The sequence below is a fragment of the Tamandua tetradactyla genome, chromosome 5 (assembly GCF_023851605.1).
Source record: "Tamandua tetradactyla isolate mTamTet1 chromosome 5, mTamTet1.pri, whole genome shotgun sequence".
Lineage (NCBI taxonomy): Eukaryota > Metazoa > Chordata > Mammalia > Pilosa > Myrmecophagidae > Tamandua > Tamandua tetradactyla.
In genome coordinates, this window is record NC_135331.1 from 146392165 (window position 1) to 146415169 (window position 23005).

The following is a 23005-nucleotide window of genomic DNA, read 5'->3' on the forward strand; positions in this document are numbered from 1 at the left end:
GTGTGTGTGTGTGTGTGTGTGTACAGAGCTGAAACCTCAGTGAAACTCCTGAGCAGATCCACCGAGGAATCAGGTCACCTGCTTCCTCGACTGCCTAATGAGGGCCCCAACTCCTACACACATCCCCACCTGCTGCAGGTTACCTGGGCTGGCTCAGGGCTGCTCCAGCAAATAAAATGTGAAACCCCAGAGCCGATGCCCTACCTGTGACCCAGACTGGTTCTGACTGAACTCAGTGGGTTTTCAGAAACACTGTACTCTACTGTGGGAAAACAATGTGACAGCAAAGCTCAGCTTCTTCCCCCTCCCAACACTCAGTCACCCGGTTTGTTTTAGCTTGGTAAAAAAGTAACTCTGATTAACATCCTTTACATGAACAACTCACCACTCCTGTCTAATTATCATATGGCACAATAATGATTATGCACATTGTTAAATACGTGCCAGATTAATTGTGTTGTTCACTGCATTTGATTACAACTGTAAACTAAACTGTAATCAGGGTATATTCAGCTTTCACGACTATTTCAAGGTCATTCACTGTTTAAATTAATAGAATACTGCAGGGTAGTAATCTTGGGAAATAAGGTCTATTTCTAAAGCCAGGGATGATGATGATGATGACAGTAATGGCAGCTACTTTTATCCAGGTTCTCCCAGAAGAAAGCACATTATGAACCTAATGATGTTTATCCTCACGACAATCCTGTGAGGTAAGCGTCACCTTTCTCTACTTGACAAGGAAGAAAATGAAGCTCTGAGAGATTAAATTACTTACTTATGGTCACAATCAGAGCAGGGATTCATACCCCAATCTGCTTGTCTTTCCTCTTACTCAAATGATGGAGAAAGGGTACAAAGAAGTGAACGTAAAGGAAATGGGCACACGGGCTTCACAGCTGAGAATGACTTTCACGTTAATGATTAGCAAGGGCATTGTACATATCAAGCATTTACTTTAAAGGGTTAAAAAAAGAAAAGCATGTTGTGCAAATACACACATGCACCACACAACCATACAATGTATATATGTATAACAAACTCAGCAGAAGGTGAAAAAGGAGAACTGTGAGGCTGTGCAAAACAGATAACAGCCTGTAGGCAAGGAGCAAGAGGAACAAAGGGAACAAGAACTCAGGCTGACACTGATAGTATATGTAGAATGGAATGATTTCTAAATGTTGTGTTAGTTAATATTTTTTTAATTAATAAAAAAAAAAAACCCAAAATACAGAATCATTCAAAGCAAAACATTCCACTTATATTTTCAGAAGCTAAATAAGTAGGGAGTGTGGTCAGTGAGCAAGCTGAAGTATCACACATTCACAGCTAAGCTTGTCTAAAGATAAGCAGTTAAAATATTCGCTTACAACTTTTCATATGTTCAAAAGATTGTAGGGCTGGAAAGTAATTTTTTGTTCTAAGGAATTCTGTTGATTATTAAGACTTTTTCATTTACATGGCCTCATGGGAGTGCCAAATTGTCTTTATATATAAAATTGAATATTATATACGTTTTAAGAAATCTCATTTCATTTATGAAAAAACTTCCTAGAACAATTTTAAGTCATTTTTTTATTATAAAGCCCAATGAGTAGACTGTACACATTTTTGCAATATGAGAGAAGTATGTTGAATACTTTGCAACTCTCCACCCAGACCATTACCATACAACGGAACAATGCCAATGATTAAATTCCTAAGAAGTTCAGACTTGCCAGTAGGTATGTTATTTCAGAGGCATGGCACACTAACCAAAACATATCATTGAAATGGTTTAAATTTTTCTCATCAACTTCCATAGGTATAAATTCTGAATATGATCCTTAATCTTCCCTAAGATTCAAACTGCCCCTCATAACTGGCTAATTGTGATTAACATCCATGGTTTTAAAGTCAAGAAGGGTTAAACTTATGTATTATAGGCAAATATATTTGTACTTTAGAAATATATCTGGAATAATGAACACAGAGACATTCAGTAAAAGAAAATTTAAAGAAAAAAAAACAAATAATAGGTGGGATAAGGGGTAAAACAATTTGGGTAGGTTGAAATACTAGTGGTCAATGAGAGGGAGGGGTAAGGAGTATGAGATGTATTAGTTTTTTCTTTTTATTTCTCTTTCTGGAGTGATACATATGTTCTAAACATGAACATGGTGATGAATACACAGCTGTGTGATTGTTGTGAGCTACTGAGTGTACACCATGTATGGACTTGTGTGTGTGTGAAGTTTTCGGAATAAAATTATTTTTTTAAAAAAAGAAAAAGGAAAAAAAAAAGAACTCAGGCTGAACTTCTGCAGGGACATTTACAAAACCTTTCCCTCATCAATGATTTGCTAAAGATGTAAGAGTCAATATAAACAGTATAGCAACACCCTGACCCCTTGATAAGATAAATAAACTCAAACTAGTTCACACACATTCATGTTGATAATACCTGGTCAGCAAATTTATAATTACATGGAACTGTTTTCCTCTGGTAACAATTTTCCCTATTCCTTGTTTATTTTGTATTACTTTAAATGTACATCAATTTCTGTTTTCTAACAATATAATAAGACCATAATAATAAATAATAATAATAACCAGGTAATGTTGTTTGCTTAATTTTATGATTCTCTGCTGCCCATATTAGAAGAAAATCAAAAGTATATTTAAAAACAGCCCAGGAGTTATTTCCTGTAACTAAGATGGTAATAGAACTGTTGTTAATCTTAGAGTACAAGAGTATATGACATCATAATATGCTGACAGATTTTTCAGCAGAAATACCAGGAATCAAGTTGATCTATGTTCAAATTCTAGTTTTGTTCCTTTTTGGCACTGTGAGCAGGAGCCTCACTTTCCCCATCTGTAAAATGCGGACAGTAATTCCTGCTTCACTGAACAGTGAAAATTGAGTAACATAATATATGTAATGAAATTATTAGTTTGACAAGCATTTGCTCAGTAACTGTGTCCTGGTTTGTAGCTGTTATATACCCCACAAAAGGCCATGTTCTTTAAATCCATCCCTGTGGGGGCAGGCCTTTTGTGGATGGGACCTTTATCCCTTTACTGGGTAGGATCCTTTATGAGGATAAAGTTCAGAAAATGCCCAGAGACATTTGGAGAGAGCCATTTTTGAAACCAGAACCCAAGCAAGAAGGACCAGCAGACGTCGCTATGTGCTTTCCCATGTGAAAGAGGAACCCAAGATGCCAGCAGCCTTTCCTCAGAGAAGGTATCTCCCTCTTGATGCCTTAATTTGGACATTTTCATGGCCTTAGAACTGTACATTTGTAACCTAGTAAATTCCCATTGAAAAAATCAAACTCATTTCTGGCATACTGCATTCTGGCAGCTTAAGCAAACTAAAACAAACTTTTATTACTATTACTAAATGGTAATAAAATATTTTATTTTACTTTAATGGTAAAATGGTACTGTTATTTAGAAATCTCAGTCATTTAAAACAAAAGTATTAAAATCAAATAAGCAGATACAAAATGTCTCAAAGGTTATGAAGGAAAAGTAAGGCTTAATTGTGGCCTTCAAGAATGCTTTACTTACCCATAAATACAAGAGATGTCGATAACCACATCTATCATATCACAGCAGAGCTCGTAGGTTTGCATATCAACTGGAGTACTATCAGTTGCAATATAAATTTTGCTGACAACATCAAAGAGAAACGCCTTTTCAATTCCAGAATTCTGAAATAAAAAAATTCTGCCTTAAAGTGATAGCTGATTTCAGACTTCTATATCATAGTTATATAAATGCCATTCTCAATGTAAAACAGGGACAAGCAAAAATTAAGTCTCTAAAAATTTAAGTTGTACATTTTATTACTATTTAAACTTCATTGTCATAATCTTCTTTATAACAGAATTGCATTAGAAATGAAAAGTAGAAATTATTTGCTTTAGATAAAGTTTATCTTTAGACAAATTCTTAGAAATGAATCAAAAGTTAGAAGGTCAAGTAATAACACTAAATCTACATAGTATTAGATAACAAAAATGGTGGCTATCACTGGCTATGAATTTTAAATTAAAAAAAAAAATCTAAACCAAAATGGCACAATGACCGAGTACATGTAAGTTCAATCAACTCCCCTACCACAAGCTTGTTTCAATTGCAACTCTGCAGAGTGTGCCTGGAGCTCATGGTTTATAGGACTCATTTAGCACATCATTTGCGCAGTGTTAAATATATTCAAAATTAAATATTCAACAACATACATTTTATTGCCAAATCAAGCTTTATGCTCCCTACCTCTGATAGGGCTCTATTAACATTGGATGACTGTCTACGGCTTGAATAAACATTCCAATTATACCTGTGAAGAACAGGAATCTGTTTTTGGAGTGAAATTTTAAAGAATCTAAAACAATATGTAGGAATAATCTTCAAAAGCAATATCCAAATGACCCTGAAATGCCCTAAGAGCAAGAAGAACTTTTTCACTTCTGCAATGTTATTCTTTAATTCTGCAAATGGATAACAGGAGTATATTGCTTACTTACTGAGATAAAGATGTTTAGCAAATTCTCCAGGGTTGGGAGTTGTGGAATCAGTTTCTGGACCACTTTGCTAAAAGCTTCGAATATTGAATGATCATATATGCTCGTCAGATAAAAGCTGAAAGAGGAAACAATATTTCATCATATTTCCTTTTGACTGAAGAACAGGATGCTTAGGCTATGTCATAATACCTGTCATCTGTAGCTACAGTTCTAACACAAGTCCTTAGCCCCCTTTAGAATTCAAAACGACCACAGTAAAAAATGAACATAACATGTCTTAGCAAGCCACGCCTATGCCGTATGTAAGAACTATGCAAATTCCCAGCTGTTGATTCGCTGACTGGAAAGCTTAGAGAGAATTCACACCAGATTATCTCTACATACTCCTCCTGGTTGTCCAGTTAGTAATTGCCATATTGATACTGAAGCACCTAATTTATTTTTCCAATTTGTAAAATGATTGATGCATGTACCACCCAATTAAAAATGATGGAGAAGTAATTTTCCTCTATGGCTATTTCTAATTCAAAAAAATTTTTTTTATGATTGGATAATTACTATCATATATATCAAGACCTGGAAACTTCAGCATCAAATAGTTCTTACTGAATCGTATGTTACGCATGTTTCTTGTTTCAGGGGAGAACCTTAGCTTTGACCAAATGTAAAAGGAAAAAAAAAAAATCACTGCTTTCACCAGATTACAATTAGCACATGCAAACCTCACTTTTCCCAAATCCCACCCTAATGTCTACAGCACAAAATAGGGCAAAACAAGATAAATTACTGCCCACGGCTGAGCCAACCATGGTGACTTTGGACCCCAAACCTGGTTTTATCTGTCTATTACTGAGCTTCCTGAGTGGTTTCTGTTCTCACCTGAGGTGAATTTTTTCTAGCCCAGCATCTGCAAGGTCATCGTTTGCCCTCTGGTGAATATCTCTTTGGGTTTCAATTTTGTGGTCATCTGAGAGGCCGTCCACTTTATGAATAAATACCTCAAAGTTGATGTCAGTGTTGACTTTGTAGGCCCGGGTCACCGTGAGGTGGAGCCTGGCCAGGGCTTCCATGTAGTCGTCCTAGGAAGAAAGGCTCAGCAGTTAGAGGTCTGGAAGCTTCCACGCTCTCTTTCACACATACCCTTAGTCTCTGGAAGCTACGTAGGTTCAACCCCCAAAAATATTTTGCAAGGGCCCAAATAAAACTCAGTTCCATAGAATTCAAGTTTGAAAAGTTAAATTTTTTATCAAAGAGAAGAAAAAGAAAGGCTACTAGATACAGATGTAGGTAGCTAGGACTTAGGTTGACAGTCATAAAGATCAGAATTGTGGGCCTCTATGTAGTTTGTCAAGAATTTGGGTCTCATGAAGAGAAACTAACCCACCACCCGAGACCTTCCCTGGGATACGAGTCCTCCCAGCTTTTCCAGTCTCTTGGTGGACTGTGATGAACTATGGAATTATGGAAACTTGAGATAGGTCACCAGAGGATGGGGAATGAGTCAGGAGAAAAAAGTGGAGAAAACTGCTGGTCTAAGGCAGCAAGCCATAGCTCACAGGTCAAATTCGGCCCACCATCTGTTTTTTGTAAATGAAGTTTTATTAGAGCACAGCCTCATTTGTTTACTGTTGTTTAAGATTGCTTTCATGCTACACAGCAGAGTTCAGTGATTTTCCTCTGTGAAAACTCCTGAAAGAGAGGACCATCTGCAAAGCTTAAAATATTTGCCATCTGGTCCTTTACCAAAAAAGCTTGCCAGTCCTGGTCTAGAGTAATTGCCCCAAATTACACAATACTATTTTTTGTCCTTCCTACCAACACCTTTACAATAACATAATGAACAACCTACCTGGGTATCCATCTCATACTTTGAAATAAAACATTAGACAGACACTGAAGCCCTGTGTTTCTCCCCATCCTCTGAGTCCACCTATCTTTCTAGTCGCCTCCCACCTTCCAGAAACAACCTCTAACATGAGCTTAGTATTTATTCACTCATCTCTTTATACATTTAATACATATATTTATACCCCCAAACAACATGCAGCATTCATTTACATCATTAATAATGTACAGAACTATCAAGTTGCATATATTTTACAATTTGCCTTTTCCACTCAACAGTCAACGGAGAGTCATGTTGAAGTAACTCCAGTACATAATCCTTTTAACTGCTCTATTGTATTTCATTGTATGAATGGTCAGCTGTACTTGGTGATAGACATTGGGAATGTTTCTCATTGTGGTAGACAATGCTCACGAGAACAGTCTCATGCACACGTCTTTGGGTGCGCTTAGTTTCTAGGCCTTACGCTGTGAGGGCTTCATTTGCCAGTCTTCACAGACATCCCCTTGACTAGAGAGCAAGAGAGCCCAAGGCTCCAAACCCTCACCAACAGCTGGTGGTCTCAGTTCTCTTCATTTTTGCCAACTGGAAGGTATGAACAGGTTTTTTTATAGCAAAAAAAAAAAGGAAAGCTGAAATTTATTTCAAAATGACCAGTTAAACTAAAGAGATTTGTAAGACAAAGGATTTTTCATTCTGTTGTGACTCTAAACCTGGGCAAATGCAGAAAGCCAATATAATGGGACAGTTTGGGGGGCATTCTTCTGATGCTCAGAATAAAGTAATAAAAACATATATCTAGTCTCTATTTAAATCAAAACATTAAAGGTACTAATAGAAAACTATGAAAAGAAAAGAACAGCAAATGGAGCCGTTCTTACACTCTAAAGAGAGGTTTAAAAAGAAAGACAGGGATGCGAGGGTAGTTCAATAGTAGAATTCTCACCTGCCATTTGGGAGACCTGGGTTCGATTTCTGACCCATGCACTTCCCAAACAAACAAGGAAAGAAACCAACAAAATTCAACAAATAGTGCTACAATATCGGGATACTCACATGAAAAAAGAATGAAATGTGACCCCACCATATAGCACACAAAAAAAAGAAAGGCAAAAATACTGGATAATGGAGCCAACAGATTAGACATTTTAGAAGTAAAAAAGGCTAGATTAAAGCCTTGCAGCACTTTTTTAATACCTTAAAATATCTCAAATAAAAACTGATGTTTTACTGTATGGTTCCACATATATGAAATTTTAGAAAAGACAAACTCATCTATAGCAAAAGTGAGTATATTAGTGGTTGCCTGGGTCTTGGGATTGGCCAACTATCTGAGAAAAAGCAGAAGGGAACCTTTGGGGGGGTGGGGGTTGGAAACAGTCTATACCCATTGTGGGAAGGGGCTAGTTACATTGTGTATGCATTTGTCAAAACTCATTCAACTGTGTACTTTAAAATGCTGCATTTGACTACATGCAAATTATACCTCAAAAAAAAATCCCAAACTTCTGTAATTACTTACATCTTTAAGAGTAAAGGGGGCATGTCTGTGAGCAAAACAAATCAATGGCAAGAGAGCACCACATCTCAAACTATTTGAAATTGCTACTCTATCTCCCTGCCAAGTATATAAAATTATACTTGTGGTCTGATTACCATTAAAGTGATGAAGCGGTATATACAAAAAGGGCTAAAAAATGGCAATTAAAAGCAGAAAAAACTATCTGGTTTATTAGAGTAGAGGAATTATGGATGCATTTTCCCATTTTAAATGTCTGCATTTGCTATTATCATCTGCGACAAATAAAAATAAAGGAAAGGGCAGGCCACGGCAGCTCAGCAGGCAGAGTTCTCACTTGCCATACTGGAGACCCAGGTTCAATTCCCGGTGCCTGTCCATGCATAAAAATAAAGGAAAAACATACTGCCTAGTCTCTCCTCTAAAATTAGATCTAGGAATTATGAGATCTAATTGTGTCACACAATCATTGTGTTATACAGGCCAAGTCAAAACTCTTTTAGGTCCAAAGGCATGTGTGGAATGGCTTCAAGGGGACAGGGTGGTCCTGGAGGCAGTGGCACATAGTACAGTGGCATATTCTGCGGGCTCTATGGGGGGAGCAGGCGGGAACGGAGAGATGGGAAGAGCAGGGAGGGGGTTACATATTTAGCTCATAAGAAATCACTCTTGATGCTTTCATTCTCCTTCATTTCACAGCATTCTGTGAAGATATTTTCTCCTTGGTGATGTATTTATCTGGCAACCCTATGATTATGAGGAATTCATGAGCAAAAAATAAAATGTGAGATGTCAGACCAACACAGCATTGCTTACAAGTAAAGGAAATGAAACTAAAGTGCTCCCAAGACATTCCTCTAAAGTTTTTCATTTTATTTTAGTGCTTGTAATCATGCTACATGGAAATTCCTGCAAACATGATTTTCACAATCTGCATTCATCAGAAAAGTATACTAGACAGGTTCTGAAACTGCTTATTTAATTATTTTTTTACTTTTTTTGGCAAATGAAGATCTCAAAGATGTTTTTCCTATATTTTTAAAAAAGTATAACTTAAAAAAATGATTTATCATACTTTCTCATTGCCTTTCTCTGCTCTGCAACTAAAAAACAAAAAGCAACAAAACAACAGCAAAACATAATTACCAATCCAAATTGAAGGTCTGCTTTTCATTTTCAGGTAAAATTAAAACTGAATTACAGTTGCAATTTAAAAATAGGCAAGTTTTATGAGCCACATTACATATTGGTTTACATATTACCTATATTATAGGTAATATATTAAGCCATATTACAAACACCTGAGGAAGATTTGCATTGGAAATGTGATATCCACAAATACAAACTGCTATGTAAGCACTACGTCGTATGTAAGTACTTATTAAGCCACTGTCTTGACATGATAAGCAATCTGCCTGGAATCTACTTACTCATGGATAGAGCTGCTACTGCCATCTAGTTCAACAGCTACAGAAACAGTGGTAACGTGACAGGGAGAAAAGTGGAGTTTAGAAGAGACAGATGAGTGTGAACATTCTGGAGCACCCCCTGCAGCAGTGCACACCTGGACAATCCCCTCGAGCTCCAAGCTCCCTCATTTACAGCACTGTCAGACCTAAGGCAGGAAGGCAGGTGACACTGCCAAGGCCACAGATGGTTCAGAAAACAGGTCAGGACAAATCGGATGACCAGGAAAACAGCTCCTGACAGCAGGTCCTGGACCGAGCATGCACATTGCAAGCACAACGCACACCCCAGGAGAAGAGTGAACTGCTGTAGGGAACCAGGAAATGTCACAGATCAGGAAATTTGGATTTAAAGTCTCTCCCTACACCCTCACAAAAAGGATGGAACCCCTTTCAACCATATATAGCCATGTGCCCACCGCTATACAGAAAATACACAGTGCAGTCACTTGGAAATGAAAGGCTTAGTTGAAAATTTCCTAATGACAGGCACCTAGACCCCCCGAACAAATTTATGATCCTCTCAGGCATGAGCAGTCTTCTTCGAAAATGGTTTTTCAGGCATGAGCTCAGAACCATAACTGCTAACATCTTTATTAACCCTTCCTCTCTAACGCCACTGGTGCTCCTGGAACAGCCACCAGCCCAGCAAAGGCAACGCACGCCAGTAGCTGGGCAACCTGCGTATAGCCCATGCCCGTAGGACCTGCGGCTCTTCTATTCCCCACAGCTATAAAAGAGACTCATCAGGAATGTCTCAGGCTGGGACAAGCGCCATGAACATTTTGTGAGTGTAGATGGAGAAGGAGAGTTTTAAGAGTATCAATTTCCCAAAGCTGCTACATGTACTCTTCCCTAGAACAGAACTGCCTGAGATGCACCTGTGGCCTAGCCTAGCCTTTTCCTACCTTCCCTTCAAACAATCGGCCCAGCTCACACTTTATGGGAGGAAGACACACTCCTTAGCCAACTGCCCCATCCGTGGTGGCCTCAGCATATTAAAAACTCAGAGTATGAAAGAGACAATCCAGAATGCTGACATGAATAGTGATAAAGAGATTCACTCTAATGATTAGGTAATAAGACTTCACAGGTCAAAGAATTCCCAATTCCTTGCTTTCAACAAAGTTAAAGGAGCTCCTAATCAAGATACCTGTTGATAAATACTAAAAATAATTTTTCATGAAAGAAAACAGGGTAATTTGGTGTAGATAACTTGAAAGGAGATAAAGCAATTGAGTGATGCTATGACAAAGCTCACCCCATATCTACCTCCTTATTTACATGAACAAGGTTTCTCAGTGCTTAACATCTATCTAGATAGAAAAACAAAACTGAAATTGATGCAGAATCTTGTCTCATTTGGGCATGGATGAATGAATTAAATGGAAAAATATTCATCTTATTCAGAGATATATCTTCCAACCAAATTTTACTTTTAGTATTCAATAACTATCTATAAAAGTACCCAACACTTTCAATAAACTGCATACTAGTAATAGAGTAATTGGATTCAGAAGAAAACTTTTCAAACTTAGCACGATCTTCACAGGAAACAGACATATTAAAGTGTAAAAAATACACACAAGCATGCATGCACATATTTGTTGCAGAGAAGCTGTGATCTTTTATTGATGTCTGTCAAGATTACCAGAGGGAAGATGGCACATATTTGTTGTCCTCAGCCTTGGTGGCCCCCTCCATCTATGAAGTTTCCTAAGTCTATGATTTGCTGAGATATAAACAGCTCCCTCTAACAGTCAGCTGTTGGTAGGGCTAGATGGAGGAAACTTTTTTTTTCTTTGCAGAGTCACACAGCCCTTCTGAGAAACACTTGATGGCAGAAAACCTAATCCAGATTTTTAAAACCAAACCAAACCAAAACCATCAGACATGGACTTGTTTTAACACGGAAAGCTGTCCATACATGTTGCTGAGACTCTGAGCTTTACCTGGGAGTCGATGACAAATATCAGGGCTCCTGTTCCCCTGAAGATCATCTCATAGTCAAACGTAGGGTCAAAAAAGTCGATCTGCCCTGGGAAGTCCCAAATCTGAAAATTAACAAAGGAGCTGTTGGAAACATCTTCCCGGCATATCTTGTTAGTGCTCTCCAAAAACAGGGTTTCGTTGGGAGACATTTTGTGAAAGACAACTTTCTGAATAGACGACTTGCCACTTCTCCTCAGGCCCATGAGCAAGATTCTCGGCTTCACCTCAGTGCTGAAGGGATCGCTGAAGTCCAGAACTGGAGAAAACCACAAAACAAGAATGAGGGTGAGATGCTTTCATAGTGGTTAATTAGGGGAGTTTCACTTCCACCTCAAATGTGACTTATGACTCACAGTCAATGCTCTTCCAAACACACAGGGAGCTAACAGAATCTCTGCACTCCCTGAGAGGACAGCTTTAGATAAATGCACACTGAAAAATGCTGTTCCACTATCACAGAGGACCAGAAAAACTGTGCAGTTCCATAGTACAAACAGGGAACCTGGTGTGTGAAAAGCGGAGACTTCCTGAAGCAGACTGTCGGCAGCACAGAATCTAGATCTCAGTACTGCAGAGCAGGGATCTTCTCTGCCTTGATCATCAGCGTCTACGCATCAGAGAGATGCTTGTTTATCTACATTATGCCTCTCTGACTTACCCTACCCTGGCCAGTGCTCTCACATGCCACAAATGCCTGCAAAATGGGCATATACTAGATGCTTTGTACTTAGACTGGGCTAGACAGCAGATACAGATTTTTTGAGAGGCAGACCTCTCCCAGGCCTACCCTGGCTCTAAACCTGTGTCACCCAGTGAAGAAGCCACTAGCCATGTGCTACTGAAATGTAAATTAATTAAAGTCCATTAAAATCGGACAGTTCAGCCACAGAACAATGCCATCATCACAGACAGTTCTATTAAGTCAGTACCAATCTAGTACCTGGGAGCAGAAATTCAATCCTAAAATTATTCACCAAGGACCCTAAAGGGATCAGGCATTGGATAAAAGTAGAAATTGCTGTAAGGGCACAAACCCTATAAGGCTCTCTCTTTTCTTTGTTCCTGAAACAACAGTGTTAGTTCCCCAATGTTATTCAGTCCTAGGCAACTACTTAATTCTCACGGCCTTCCTGCTTGACTAAGAGCATGCACATTTCGCTGAAGCAAACGAAGTATAGCCTATTGGTTAAGTATTAGGGCTCTGAAGTCAACAAGACCACAGGCTTGAGTTGCTGAGACCTTGAACAAGATACTTAGCTTTGAAACACCATAAAATGGAGTTGCCAATAATAATAAACATCTATAGGACTGTTGTGGTAATTAAATGAGACCAAATACCTAAAACAGTTATTAAAAATAAGACTCATTCAGCAAATGGTGCTGAAACAACTGGATAGTCACATGCAAAAGAATGAAGGTAGACCCCTACCTCACATAACATACCAAAAAGAAAAAATCTTAAAATGAATCAAAACCCTAAAAGTATAAAACTCTTCAAATACATATAGGTATAAATCATAACCTTAGATTAAGCAATACTTCTTATATATGTCACCAAAAGCACAAGCAACTAAAGAAAAAACAGATAAATTGGACTTCATCATGAAAGTGAAAAACAACCCACAGAATGGGAAAAATGTAAACCATCTATCTGATAAGGGCCTAGAATCCAAAATACATACAGAATACTTACAAATCAATAATTAAAAAGACAAACCAATTTAAAAATGGGCAAAGGACCTAAACAGATATTTCTCCAAAGGAAAGAGATACAAATGGCCAATAAGCATACAGAAAGATGCTCAACATCATTAGTGATTAGGGAAATGCAAATCAAAACCAGAATGAAATAAAACCCTTCAAACCCACTAGGATTGCTATAATAAAAAAGAAAGACAATGCCAAGTGTTGGTAAACATACGGAGAAACTGGAACCTTTTATGCATTACTGGTGAGAACATAAAATGGTACAACCACTTTGGAAAACAGTTTGGTAGTTCCTCAAAATATTAAACATAGAATTGCCATGTGACCTAGGATTCCCACTCCTAGGTAAACACCCAAGAGAACTGAAAACATATCTGTACACAAACATGTATATCAATGTTCATAACGGCATTATGCATAGCCAAAAAATGGGAAAAAAAAACCAAAAATCCATCAACTGAAGAAACGAATAAAGAAAATGTGGTATTATCCATACAATAAAATAATATTCAGCCATAAAAAGAGATGAAGTACTGATTTAAGCTATAACACAGAAGAACCTTGAAAACATTATGGTAAGTGAAGGAAGTCAGGCACAAAAGTCATATATTTCATGCTTCCATTTAGATAAAATGTCTAGAACAGGCAAACTCATAGGGACAGAAAGTAGATTAGTAATTTCCAAGGGTTGGGAGAAAAGGGTAACAGGGATTGACTGCTAATGAATGTTAGATTACTTTCAAGGTGATAAAAACGTTCTATAATTAGATAGTAGCAATAATTGCATGACTTTGTGAATACACTAAAAACCACTGGATACACTTTATAAGAGTGGATATTATGGTATGTGACTTGTACCTCAATTAAATAAGAAAAAAACACTATGAAGAGAAACCAACTTTTTCAGAAAATAGGCAGAATATAAGCAAACATAAAGGTATACATACATTAAACTTGTTTCAAGTTTCTTTTTTTCTGAACTACACCTCTTTATGTCTTTCACAGTCCTTGCTCCCAATCTAACTTAATCCAACAGAGAATAGAAAGTAATCCTTTTTTCCCCTATTGTAACTCACAATTATTTTCAGAACTCTACAACTGTCCAAAATACATGCTAATACTTGATGATATCATAGTAAACCCCATTTACTATATATATGTAATTTTTGATGTTTCAATTGGAGATAGGTATAGGTAAGCACACAAGTTTCAACTAAAACAATGATTAAAAAAAATTAAGCAGGTGCACATGCACACAAACACTATTCCAATATAACACCACCTCACCTCTACCCTACCCACACACACTTTTCTAGTTCAACTTAACCCACTCAAAAAATTGCTGATAATATACTATTAAAACAGTAATGTGAAAGTAAACTACCCCAAAAGGTCACCATTGACTTTCTCCTTCTTCATCACTGATTACACAGTTTACCAACTCATCGTACTGTCATTACAAACCAATCTTAACAAAATCAGGCCAGGAATTTAAAAAAGAAACCAAGGGGCAACATTGACGGCCATGGAAGCCACAGGTCCAACAACATGACTGCCTGTTGGGGAAAGTTCACTCGAAAGAAAAAGGTTGACTTCAAAGCAGGGCATTTTTGAGGAAAAACTGTAACGTGGAATGAAAATACAAAGTTTAACAATGGATGATCCCTCAGAAATCTGCAAGAAGTTGCTGAAAGAAATCATAGAGGGTGGTACAATGGCAGCTCGTTGGCAGAATTCTCACCTGCCATACCAGAGACCCAGGTTCGATTCCCATTGCCTGCCCATACAAAAACAAAACAAAAAAAAAACATAGAAGACCTAAATAAATGGAAGGGTATATTGTGTTTAGGGATTGGAAGACTAAATATAGTTAAGATGTCAATTCTACCTAAATTGACTTATAGATTCAATGCAATACCAATTAAAATCCCAAAAACTTACTTTGCAGAAATAGAAAAAACAATAACCAAATTTATTTGGAAGGGCAGGTGCCCCGAATAGCTAAAAATATCTTGAAAAAGAAAAATGAAGTGGGAGGTCTCATGCTACCTGACTTTAAGGCGTATTACAAAGCTACAGTGGTCAACAAAGCATGGTACTGACATAAAGATAGATATACTAACCAATGGAATTGAATAAACTGTTCAGACATAGACCCTCTCATCTATGAACAACTGATCTTTGATAAGGCAGTCAAGCCAACTCAACTGGGAGAGAGCAGCCTCTTCCATAAATGGTGCCTAGAGAACTGGATATCCACATGCAAAAAATGAAAGAGGATCCATATCTCAGACCTAATACAAAAATTAACTTAAAATGGATCAAAAACCTAAACATTAAAGCTAAGACCATAAAACTTTTAGAAGAAAATGTAGGGAAATATCTTATAAAACTTATATAGGAAGCAGTTTTCTAGATCTTACACCTAAAGCAAGAACATTGAAAAAAGAAATAGATAAATGGGAACTCCTCAAAATTAAACACTTTCATCCATCAAAGAACTTTGTCAAGGAAATAAAAAGGTAGCCTACACAATGGGAGACAATATTTGGAAATGACATATGAGATAAAGGTCTAGTATCCAGAATATATAAAGAGATTGTTCAACTCAACAAAAAAAGACAGACAACCCAATTACAAAATGGGGAAAAGGCTTGAACAGACACTTCTCAGAAGAGGAAATACAAATGGCCAAAAGGCACTGAAAAGATGTTCAACTTCCCTGGCTACTAGGGAAATGCAAATCCAAACCACAATGAGATATCATCTCATACCCACCAGAATGGCCATTAAAAAAAAAACAGAAATGATAAGTGCTGCAGAGGATGTGGAGAAAGAGGCACACTTATGCGCTGTTGGTGGGAATGTAAAATGGTACAACCGCTGTGGAAAGCAGTTTGGTGGTTCCTCAGGAAACTAAGTATAGAATTGCCATATGATCCAGCAATCCCATTACTAGGTATCTATTCAGAAGACATGAGGGCAAGGACACAAATGGACATTTGCACACCAGTATTTATAGCAGCATTATTACAATTACCAAGAGATATAAACAGCCCAAATGTCCATCAACAGATGAGTGGCTAAACAAGCTGTGGTATATACATATGATGGAATATTACACTGTGACCTTGGGTGAGGCAAAGATTTCTTAGATACAATACCCCAAAATGAAAAGATCGATTAAAAAAAAATTGCCCTTCAAATGACATTGTTAAATAACAAAAGATAATCCACAGACTAAATATTTACAAATCATATGTATGATAAAGGACTTTTATCCAGATTATAAAGAATGCTTAAAACCTGTTAATAAGAAAACTCAATTTTTAAAAAATAGGCAAAAGATTTGAACAGGAAATTCACCAAGAAAATTTATGAACGTAAATGCTAATCAAAATGACAGTGAGATACCCTTCATTAGGATGGCTAAAATAAAAAAAAAACAGACTGTAACAAGAGTGGCAAGGAGGTGTTACTGGTGGAAATGAAAAATGATACAACTACTTTAGAAAACAGTTGGTGGTTTCTTATGAAGTTGAATATACACCTACCATAGTATCTCAGTCACTTCACTCCTAGATACTCACCCAAGATAAAAGAAAGCATATGCCCATATAAAGATTTGCACAAAAGGGTTCATGACAGCTCTATTTTAACAGTCAAAATCTGGAAACAATCCAAATGTCTATCAACAGATGAATGGATAAACAAACGGGTATATCTCAGCAATAAAAATAAACTATTGATTAAAAACAACATGGATGAATCTCAAAATAATGAAAAGTGGAAGAAATAAGTCATAAAAAGTACATACTCTATGATTCCACTTACCTAAAATTCTAAAAAATGTAAACTAATCTATAGCAAAATCAGTGGTTGCCTGTAGCCCAGAAGGGTTCAAGAGACTATCAAACAGTATGGGTATGCTTTTGGAAATGATGGGTATGTTTTTTATCTTGATTGTCATGATAAATTCACAGGTGTACATTGTTTATCAAATATGTGCAAGTTATCTTATGTCAATTATACCCTACTCTAGCTGTTTAAAAGATGTAACCACAAAGAAGAATGGAAACCCAAGAGATTAACTGCTGCTCTATGATCACCCCTCAAATACAAAGTGCTATATCGGTGTAATGTGGGGCACAAGTACCTGTGGGCTGGGATAGGGGAACCCAGTAGTTAACATAGTACAGACTTGAAGCAGGACTGGAGTTAGATGAGGTGAGAGGAGAAGAGAAGCAGGAGGCCCTATGGGAGAGGGAGGGAAACCCCAATTATTAGAAAGGCACAATGCCCTGAAAGGAACAGGAAAACATGCATGCAATAAAAATTCATGGCAACCACATAATGAAGGTGCCTACCATGTGCCAAGCATGGTGCCAGGCATCCTTCATACTTCACCTCATTCACAATCCTTCAAGAGAAAATGCTATCAACCCCATTTTATAGGTGAAGAAATTCAAGCTCTGAAAGGTTAAGTAATATTCAAACTGAGTGCTGGTGCATCCAATGTCTACCTATGCTTATTCTACTGGGCAACATTGCCTTCAATTAACGAAAGCAAAATCCCATCTTAAATTATGTACAAGCACAAAAACATTGTTTATAAATGGCTTTCTTCCCAATTTATACTGTTAGATGTTGGCATAGATTTTAACTTGTTTTCAGCAAGTTCTACAAATTTCTCTGCGGCACGATCATCAACTCTGATGCCCTGCAGAGGTCTGTGTCTCCACTTCCTGGGAGGCTGGGGAGGTGGATGCAGGCCATTGTGAAAGGGGAGGAAGTGTCTGCGCGTTCATGTACGCAGAGTGTGGCTGCGAAGTGAAATGCTCAGGCAGCTGTGCTGGTGACAACTGGAAGTATTTCCTTTTCCCTGCAAAATTCACGCATGGGTTAACAATTGGGAAATGGTGAACCAGACCAGCAAGAGTACCACCAACCCTACTGAGACCCTCTGGAACCCTTAACCCCACACAGATACATTTTATCATATTAAGCTGGAATGTACTGGAAATACACTTTGTGCCTGGGGTTATGTTGCCATTTACACAAATTTTACCCACCCAGCGAGGGACAATTCTGCTTTATATCTGAGGAATCTGGGGAAAATAACCTGCCCAAGGCTACATGGCTGGTGTGTAGTAAAGTCCTCACCCTAGCCATCAGTCAGCTCTGTCTCTCTGACACATTAAATACCAAATGGTAACTAATTTGCATAACTCATGAATTAAAATGCATACGGACTGTTCTAGTTCGCTAGCTGCCGGAATGCAACACACCAGAGACGGATTGGCTTTTAATAAAAGGGGATTTATTTTGTTGGTTCTTCAGAGGAAAGGCAGCTAACTTTCCACTGAGGCTCTTTTTTACGTGGAAGGCACAGGATGGTCTCTGCTGGTCTTCTTTCCAGGCCCCTGGGGTCCAACAACTTTCCCTGGGGTGACTTCTTTCTCCATCTCCAAAGGCCTGGGCTGAGCTGCAAGTGCTGAGATGAGGAATGCCGAGCTGTTTAGCTGTGCTACGTTGCAATCTCTCATTTAAGCACCAGCCAATTAAGTCAAACTTCACTCACTGCAGCAGACACACCTCCTAGCTGACTGCAGATGTAATTGGCAACAGATGAGGTTCACGTACCGTTGGCTTATGTCCGCAGCAACAAGATTAGGTATGCTTACCTGGCCAAGTTGACAACTGAATCTAACTAACACACAGACCATCCCTTGAAATGTCCTACAAATAGCTTCATTCCATCTGAGGCTCTTCAAATAGTCTATATTCATGATTCCAAACCTTAAGTCAGAAGACATTAGTGGTCACAAAATCAATTAGTGGGCATTAAACAGCAATAGCATTACAGCAACAACAAAAAGCAACTGAAAATTATAAACCAATAGACCTAATAGACATATATAGAACACTTCACCCAAGAGCAAAAGAATACACATTCTTCTCTAGTGCACGTGGATTGTTCTCTAAGATAGACCATACATTAGGTAACAGAACAACTCTTAATAAATTCAAAAATATTGAAATCATACAATGTATCTTCTCCAAGCACAATAAAATGAAGCTAAAAATCAGTTATACAGAGGAAGAACTGTAAAATTCACTAATATGTGGAAGTTAAACAACATACTCATAAACAACCAATGGGTCAAAGAAATCATAAGGGAAATTAGGAAAGATCTTGAGGCAAATGAAAATGAAAAGAACATTAAAAAACTCATGAGATGCAGCTAAGGAGGTGCTGAGAGAAAAATTTATAGCTCTAAATGCGTCCATTAAAATAGAAAGATTACAAATCAGAGCCCTAACAATGTGACTGATAGGTCTAGAAAAAGAGCAAGTTAAACCCAAAGCTAGGAGAAGGAAGGAAATAAACACTAGAGCAGAGATCAATGAAATAGGATAGAAAAAAAAAAGCAATAGAGAAAACCAATGAAACCAAAAGTTGGTTATTTGAAGAACAAATTAACTAGACTGACAAAGAAAAAAAAAGAGGATACAAATAGCTAAAATCAGAAATGAAAGGGGGGACATAGTCTCGATCCCACTTAAATTAAAGAACTTCAGAGGGTACTGTTAACAACCGTTTGCCAAGAAATCAGATAACCTAGATGAAATAAACAAATCTTGGAAACACAAACTACCTACATTGACTCAAGAAGAAAATAGATCTGAACACATCAATATTAAGTAAAGAGATTAATTCAATCTTCAAAAAATTCCTTGCAAAGTCCAGGATATGGCTTCACTAGTGAATTTTACAAAACACTGAAAGAATTAACACCAATCCTACTCAAATTCCTCAAAAAAACTGAAGAGAAGGGAACGCTTCCTAACTCATTCTATGAAGCAAACATCACCCTAATACCAAAGCTAGGTAAGGAAAAATCCTCAACAAAATAGTAAAAACCTGAATCCAACAGCACATTAAAAGAATTTTATACCAGAATCAAGTGAAATTATCTATTACACAATGATGGTTCAACAAAAGAAAATCAAATTAATGAAATACCACATTAATAGGATAAAGGAGAAAAAAACATATGATCATCTCAATTGATGCAGAAAAGATATTTTAACAAAATCCAGCACCCCTCCTTAACAAAAACACTCAGAAAGTTAAGAATAGAAGGAAACTTCCTCAACATGATAAAAGACATATGAAAAATCCACTGTCAACATCATACTCAATGGTGAAAGTCTGAAAGCTTTCCCTCTAAGATCAGTAACAAGACAAAGATGCCTGCCCAATGTCACCACTATCATTCGACATTGTACTGGAAGTTCTAGTCAGAACAATTAGGCAAGAAAAAAAGAGGGATCCATATCAGAAAGGAAGAAGTAAAACTATCCCTATTCACAAATGGCATGACCCTATATAGAGAAAATCCTGAAAAAAATCTACAACAAAGCTACTAGAGCTAATAAATTAATTCAGAAGTGATGAGGTACTAGATCAATATGCAAAACTCAGCAGTGTTTCTATATACTAGTAAGGAAAAATCTTAGAAGGAAATCAAGAAAAAAATTCCATTTACAATAATAGCATCTAAAAGAAGCAAATAGCAAGGAATAAATTTTAACCAAGGATGTAAAGGATATAAACATTGCTAAATCCAAGAAGACATAAATAATTGGGAGTAAATGTTGGGTTAATTTCTTTTTTTCCGTTAATTAAAAAAAAAAAAAAAAGAGAAGGGGTAATTGGAGCTGAAGGGATACAGACTGTACAACGGGACTGGATATAAAAACTCAGAAATGGACAGCACAATACTACCCAATTGTAATGCAATTATGTAAAACACTGAATGAAGCTGCATGTGAGGTATTGGTTTTTTGTTTTTTTTTTCTTTCTATTATTGTTTTAATTCTTATTCTGTTGTCTTTTTATTTCTTTTTCTAAATCGATGCAAATGTACTAAGAAATGATGAATATGCAACTATGTGATGTTATTAAGAATTACTGATTGTACATGTAGAATGGAATGATTTCTAATTGTTTTGTTAATTCTTTTTTTAATTAATAAAAAATAATAATAATAATAATTGGGAGGACATTCCATGCTCATGGACAGGAAGATTACCTATCTTTAAGATGTCAATCCAACCCAAAGTGATTTACAGATTCAATGCAATCCCAATCAAAATTCCAACAGTCTTCTTCGCAGAAATGGAAAAGCCAATCATCAAATTTATACTGAAGAGTAAAGGACTTTGAACAGCCAAAACTATCATAAATAGAATGAAGTTAGAGCACTCACACTGCCTAGTTTTAAAACTTTTACAAACCTACAGTAACTGAAATAGCATGGCAGTGGCATAAGAACAGACATATAGACCAACGGAATCTAACCGACAGTTCAGAAATAAACCCTCAAATCAATGGCTAATTTATTTTTGAAAAGGGCACAAAGCCCACTAAATGGGGAAAAATTGTCTTACGAAATAGTGTTGGGAAAACAGAATCTCCATATGCATAAGAATAAAGTTGGACCCCCTACCCCACACCATATACAAAAACAACTCAAAATGGATCATAGAACCAAAATTATAAAACTCTTAGAAGAAAATATGAAATCATCTTCAAAACCTTGTGTTAGGCAATTGTTTCTTAGACTTTACACAAGAGAAAAAATAAAAAATGGGACCTCATCAAAATTAAAAACTTGTGCCTCAGTAAAAAGACAACCTATGGAATGGGATAAAGTATTTGGAAACCATGTATTTGACAAGGGTTTAATATCTAAAATATACAAAGAAATCCTACACATCAACAACAAAAAGACAACTCAATTTGAAAATGCAGAAAAGACCTAGACATTTTTCCAAAGAAGATATACAAATGGCCAAAAAGCACATGGGAAAAGATGCTCAACATCATTAGCCATTAGGGAAATGAAAGTCAAAATCACAATTAGACACCATTTCACACTCACTAGAATGGCTACTATTTAAAAAAGGGGGGAGATAAGTGTTGGAGAGGATATGGAGAAACAGAAACAGTCATTCATTGCTAGTGGCAATATAAAATGGTGCAATTCCTGGGGAAACAGTTTCATGATTCTACAGAAAATATAGAAGTACTATGTGACTCAGCAATCCTACTTCTAAGCCTAAACCAAAAGAACTGAACGCAGGGACTTAAAAAGATATTTGCACATAGATGTTCATAGCAGCATTATCCACAATTGTCAAAAGATGGAAGCAACCGATGTGTCCATCAACTGACGAATGGATTAACAAATATGGTATATACCTACAATGGAATATTAGTCAGCTATAAAAAGGAATGTTCTGATACACGCAACAAGGATGAACCCTGAGGACATCATATTAACTGAATTAAGCCAGACACAAAAATAGAAATATTGTATGATCTCACTAATATGAAATAATTAGAATAAGCAAACTCATAGAGTCAGAAACTAGAATACAGATTACCAGGGGTCATCAGGATGGGAGTAAGGAATGGAGAGTTTCAGCCTTGGATGATAGAAAAGTTTTGGTAATGGACTGTGATAGTATCACAATATTGTGAATATAATTAACACCACTGAATTATACAGTGGTTTTAAAAGGGAAATTTTAGGTTGTATATTACTAGAATAAAAATTTTAAGAAGAAACCATAGGTGTTTGCTTGGGCAGCGTGTATACTAAAACCGGAATACAGGGAAGATTAGCATGGCTCCTGCACAAGGATGACACACAAATTTGTGAAGCATCCCATAAGACTATATAAATACAAACAGTGAATACTAATGTAAACTGTGGACTATAGGTAATAGTATAATTATAACAACGTTTTGTCAGCTGTACCATAGGTACCACACTACTGCAAAGTGTTAATAGGAAAAACTGGGGGGGGGTATATAGAAACTGTATTTTCTACATGATTTTTCTGTACATCTATGACTTCACTAAGAACGAAAGAAAACAATGCA

General features: G+C 36.9%; 1 protein-coding gene and 1 pseudogene across 1 annotated transcript in view; one reads left to right on the forward strand and one right to left on the reverse strand.

Moving 5' to 3' along the window:
- Positions 1-23005, reverse strand: part of RRAGD (Ras related GTP binding D) — a 51523-nt gene that overhangs the window by 17669 nt on the left and 10849 nt on the right. The window contains exons 2-5 of the mRNA XM_077162404.1: positions 11301-11596; positions 5397-5596; positions 4518-4632; positions 3559-3701 (exon numbers count right to left, since the gene is read on the reverse strand). Of these exons, the coding sequence (XP_077018519.1) occupies positions 3559-3701; positions 4518-4632; positions 5397-5596; positions 11301-11596 (754 nt within the window). The remainder of the gene's footprint in view (positions 1-3558; positions 3702-4517; positions 4633-5396; positions 5597-11300; positions 11597-23005) is intronic.
- Positions 22698-22797, forward strand: LOC143685405 (U6 spliceosomal RNA; annotated as a pseudogene).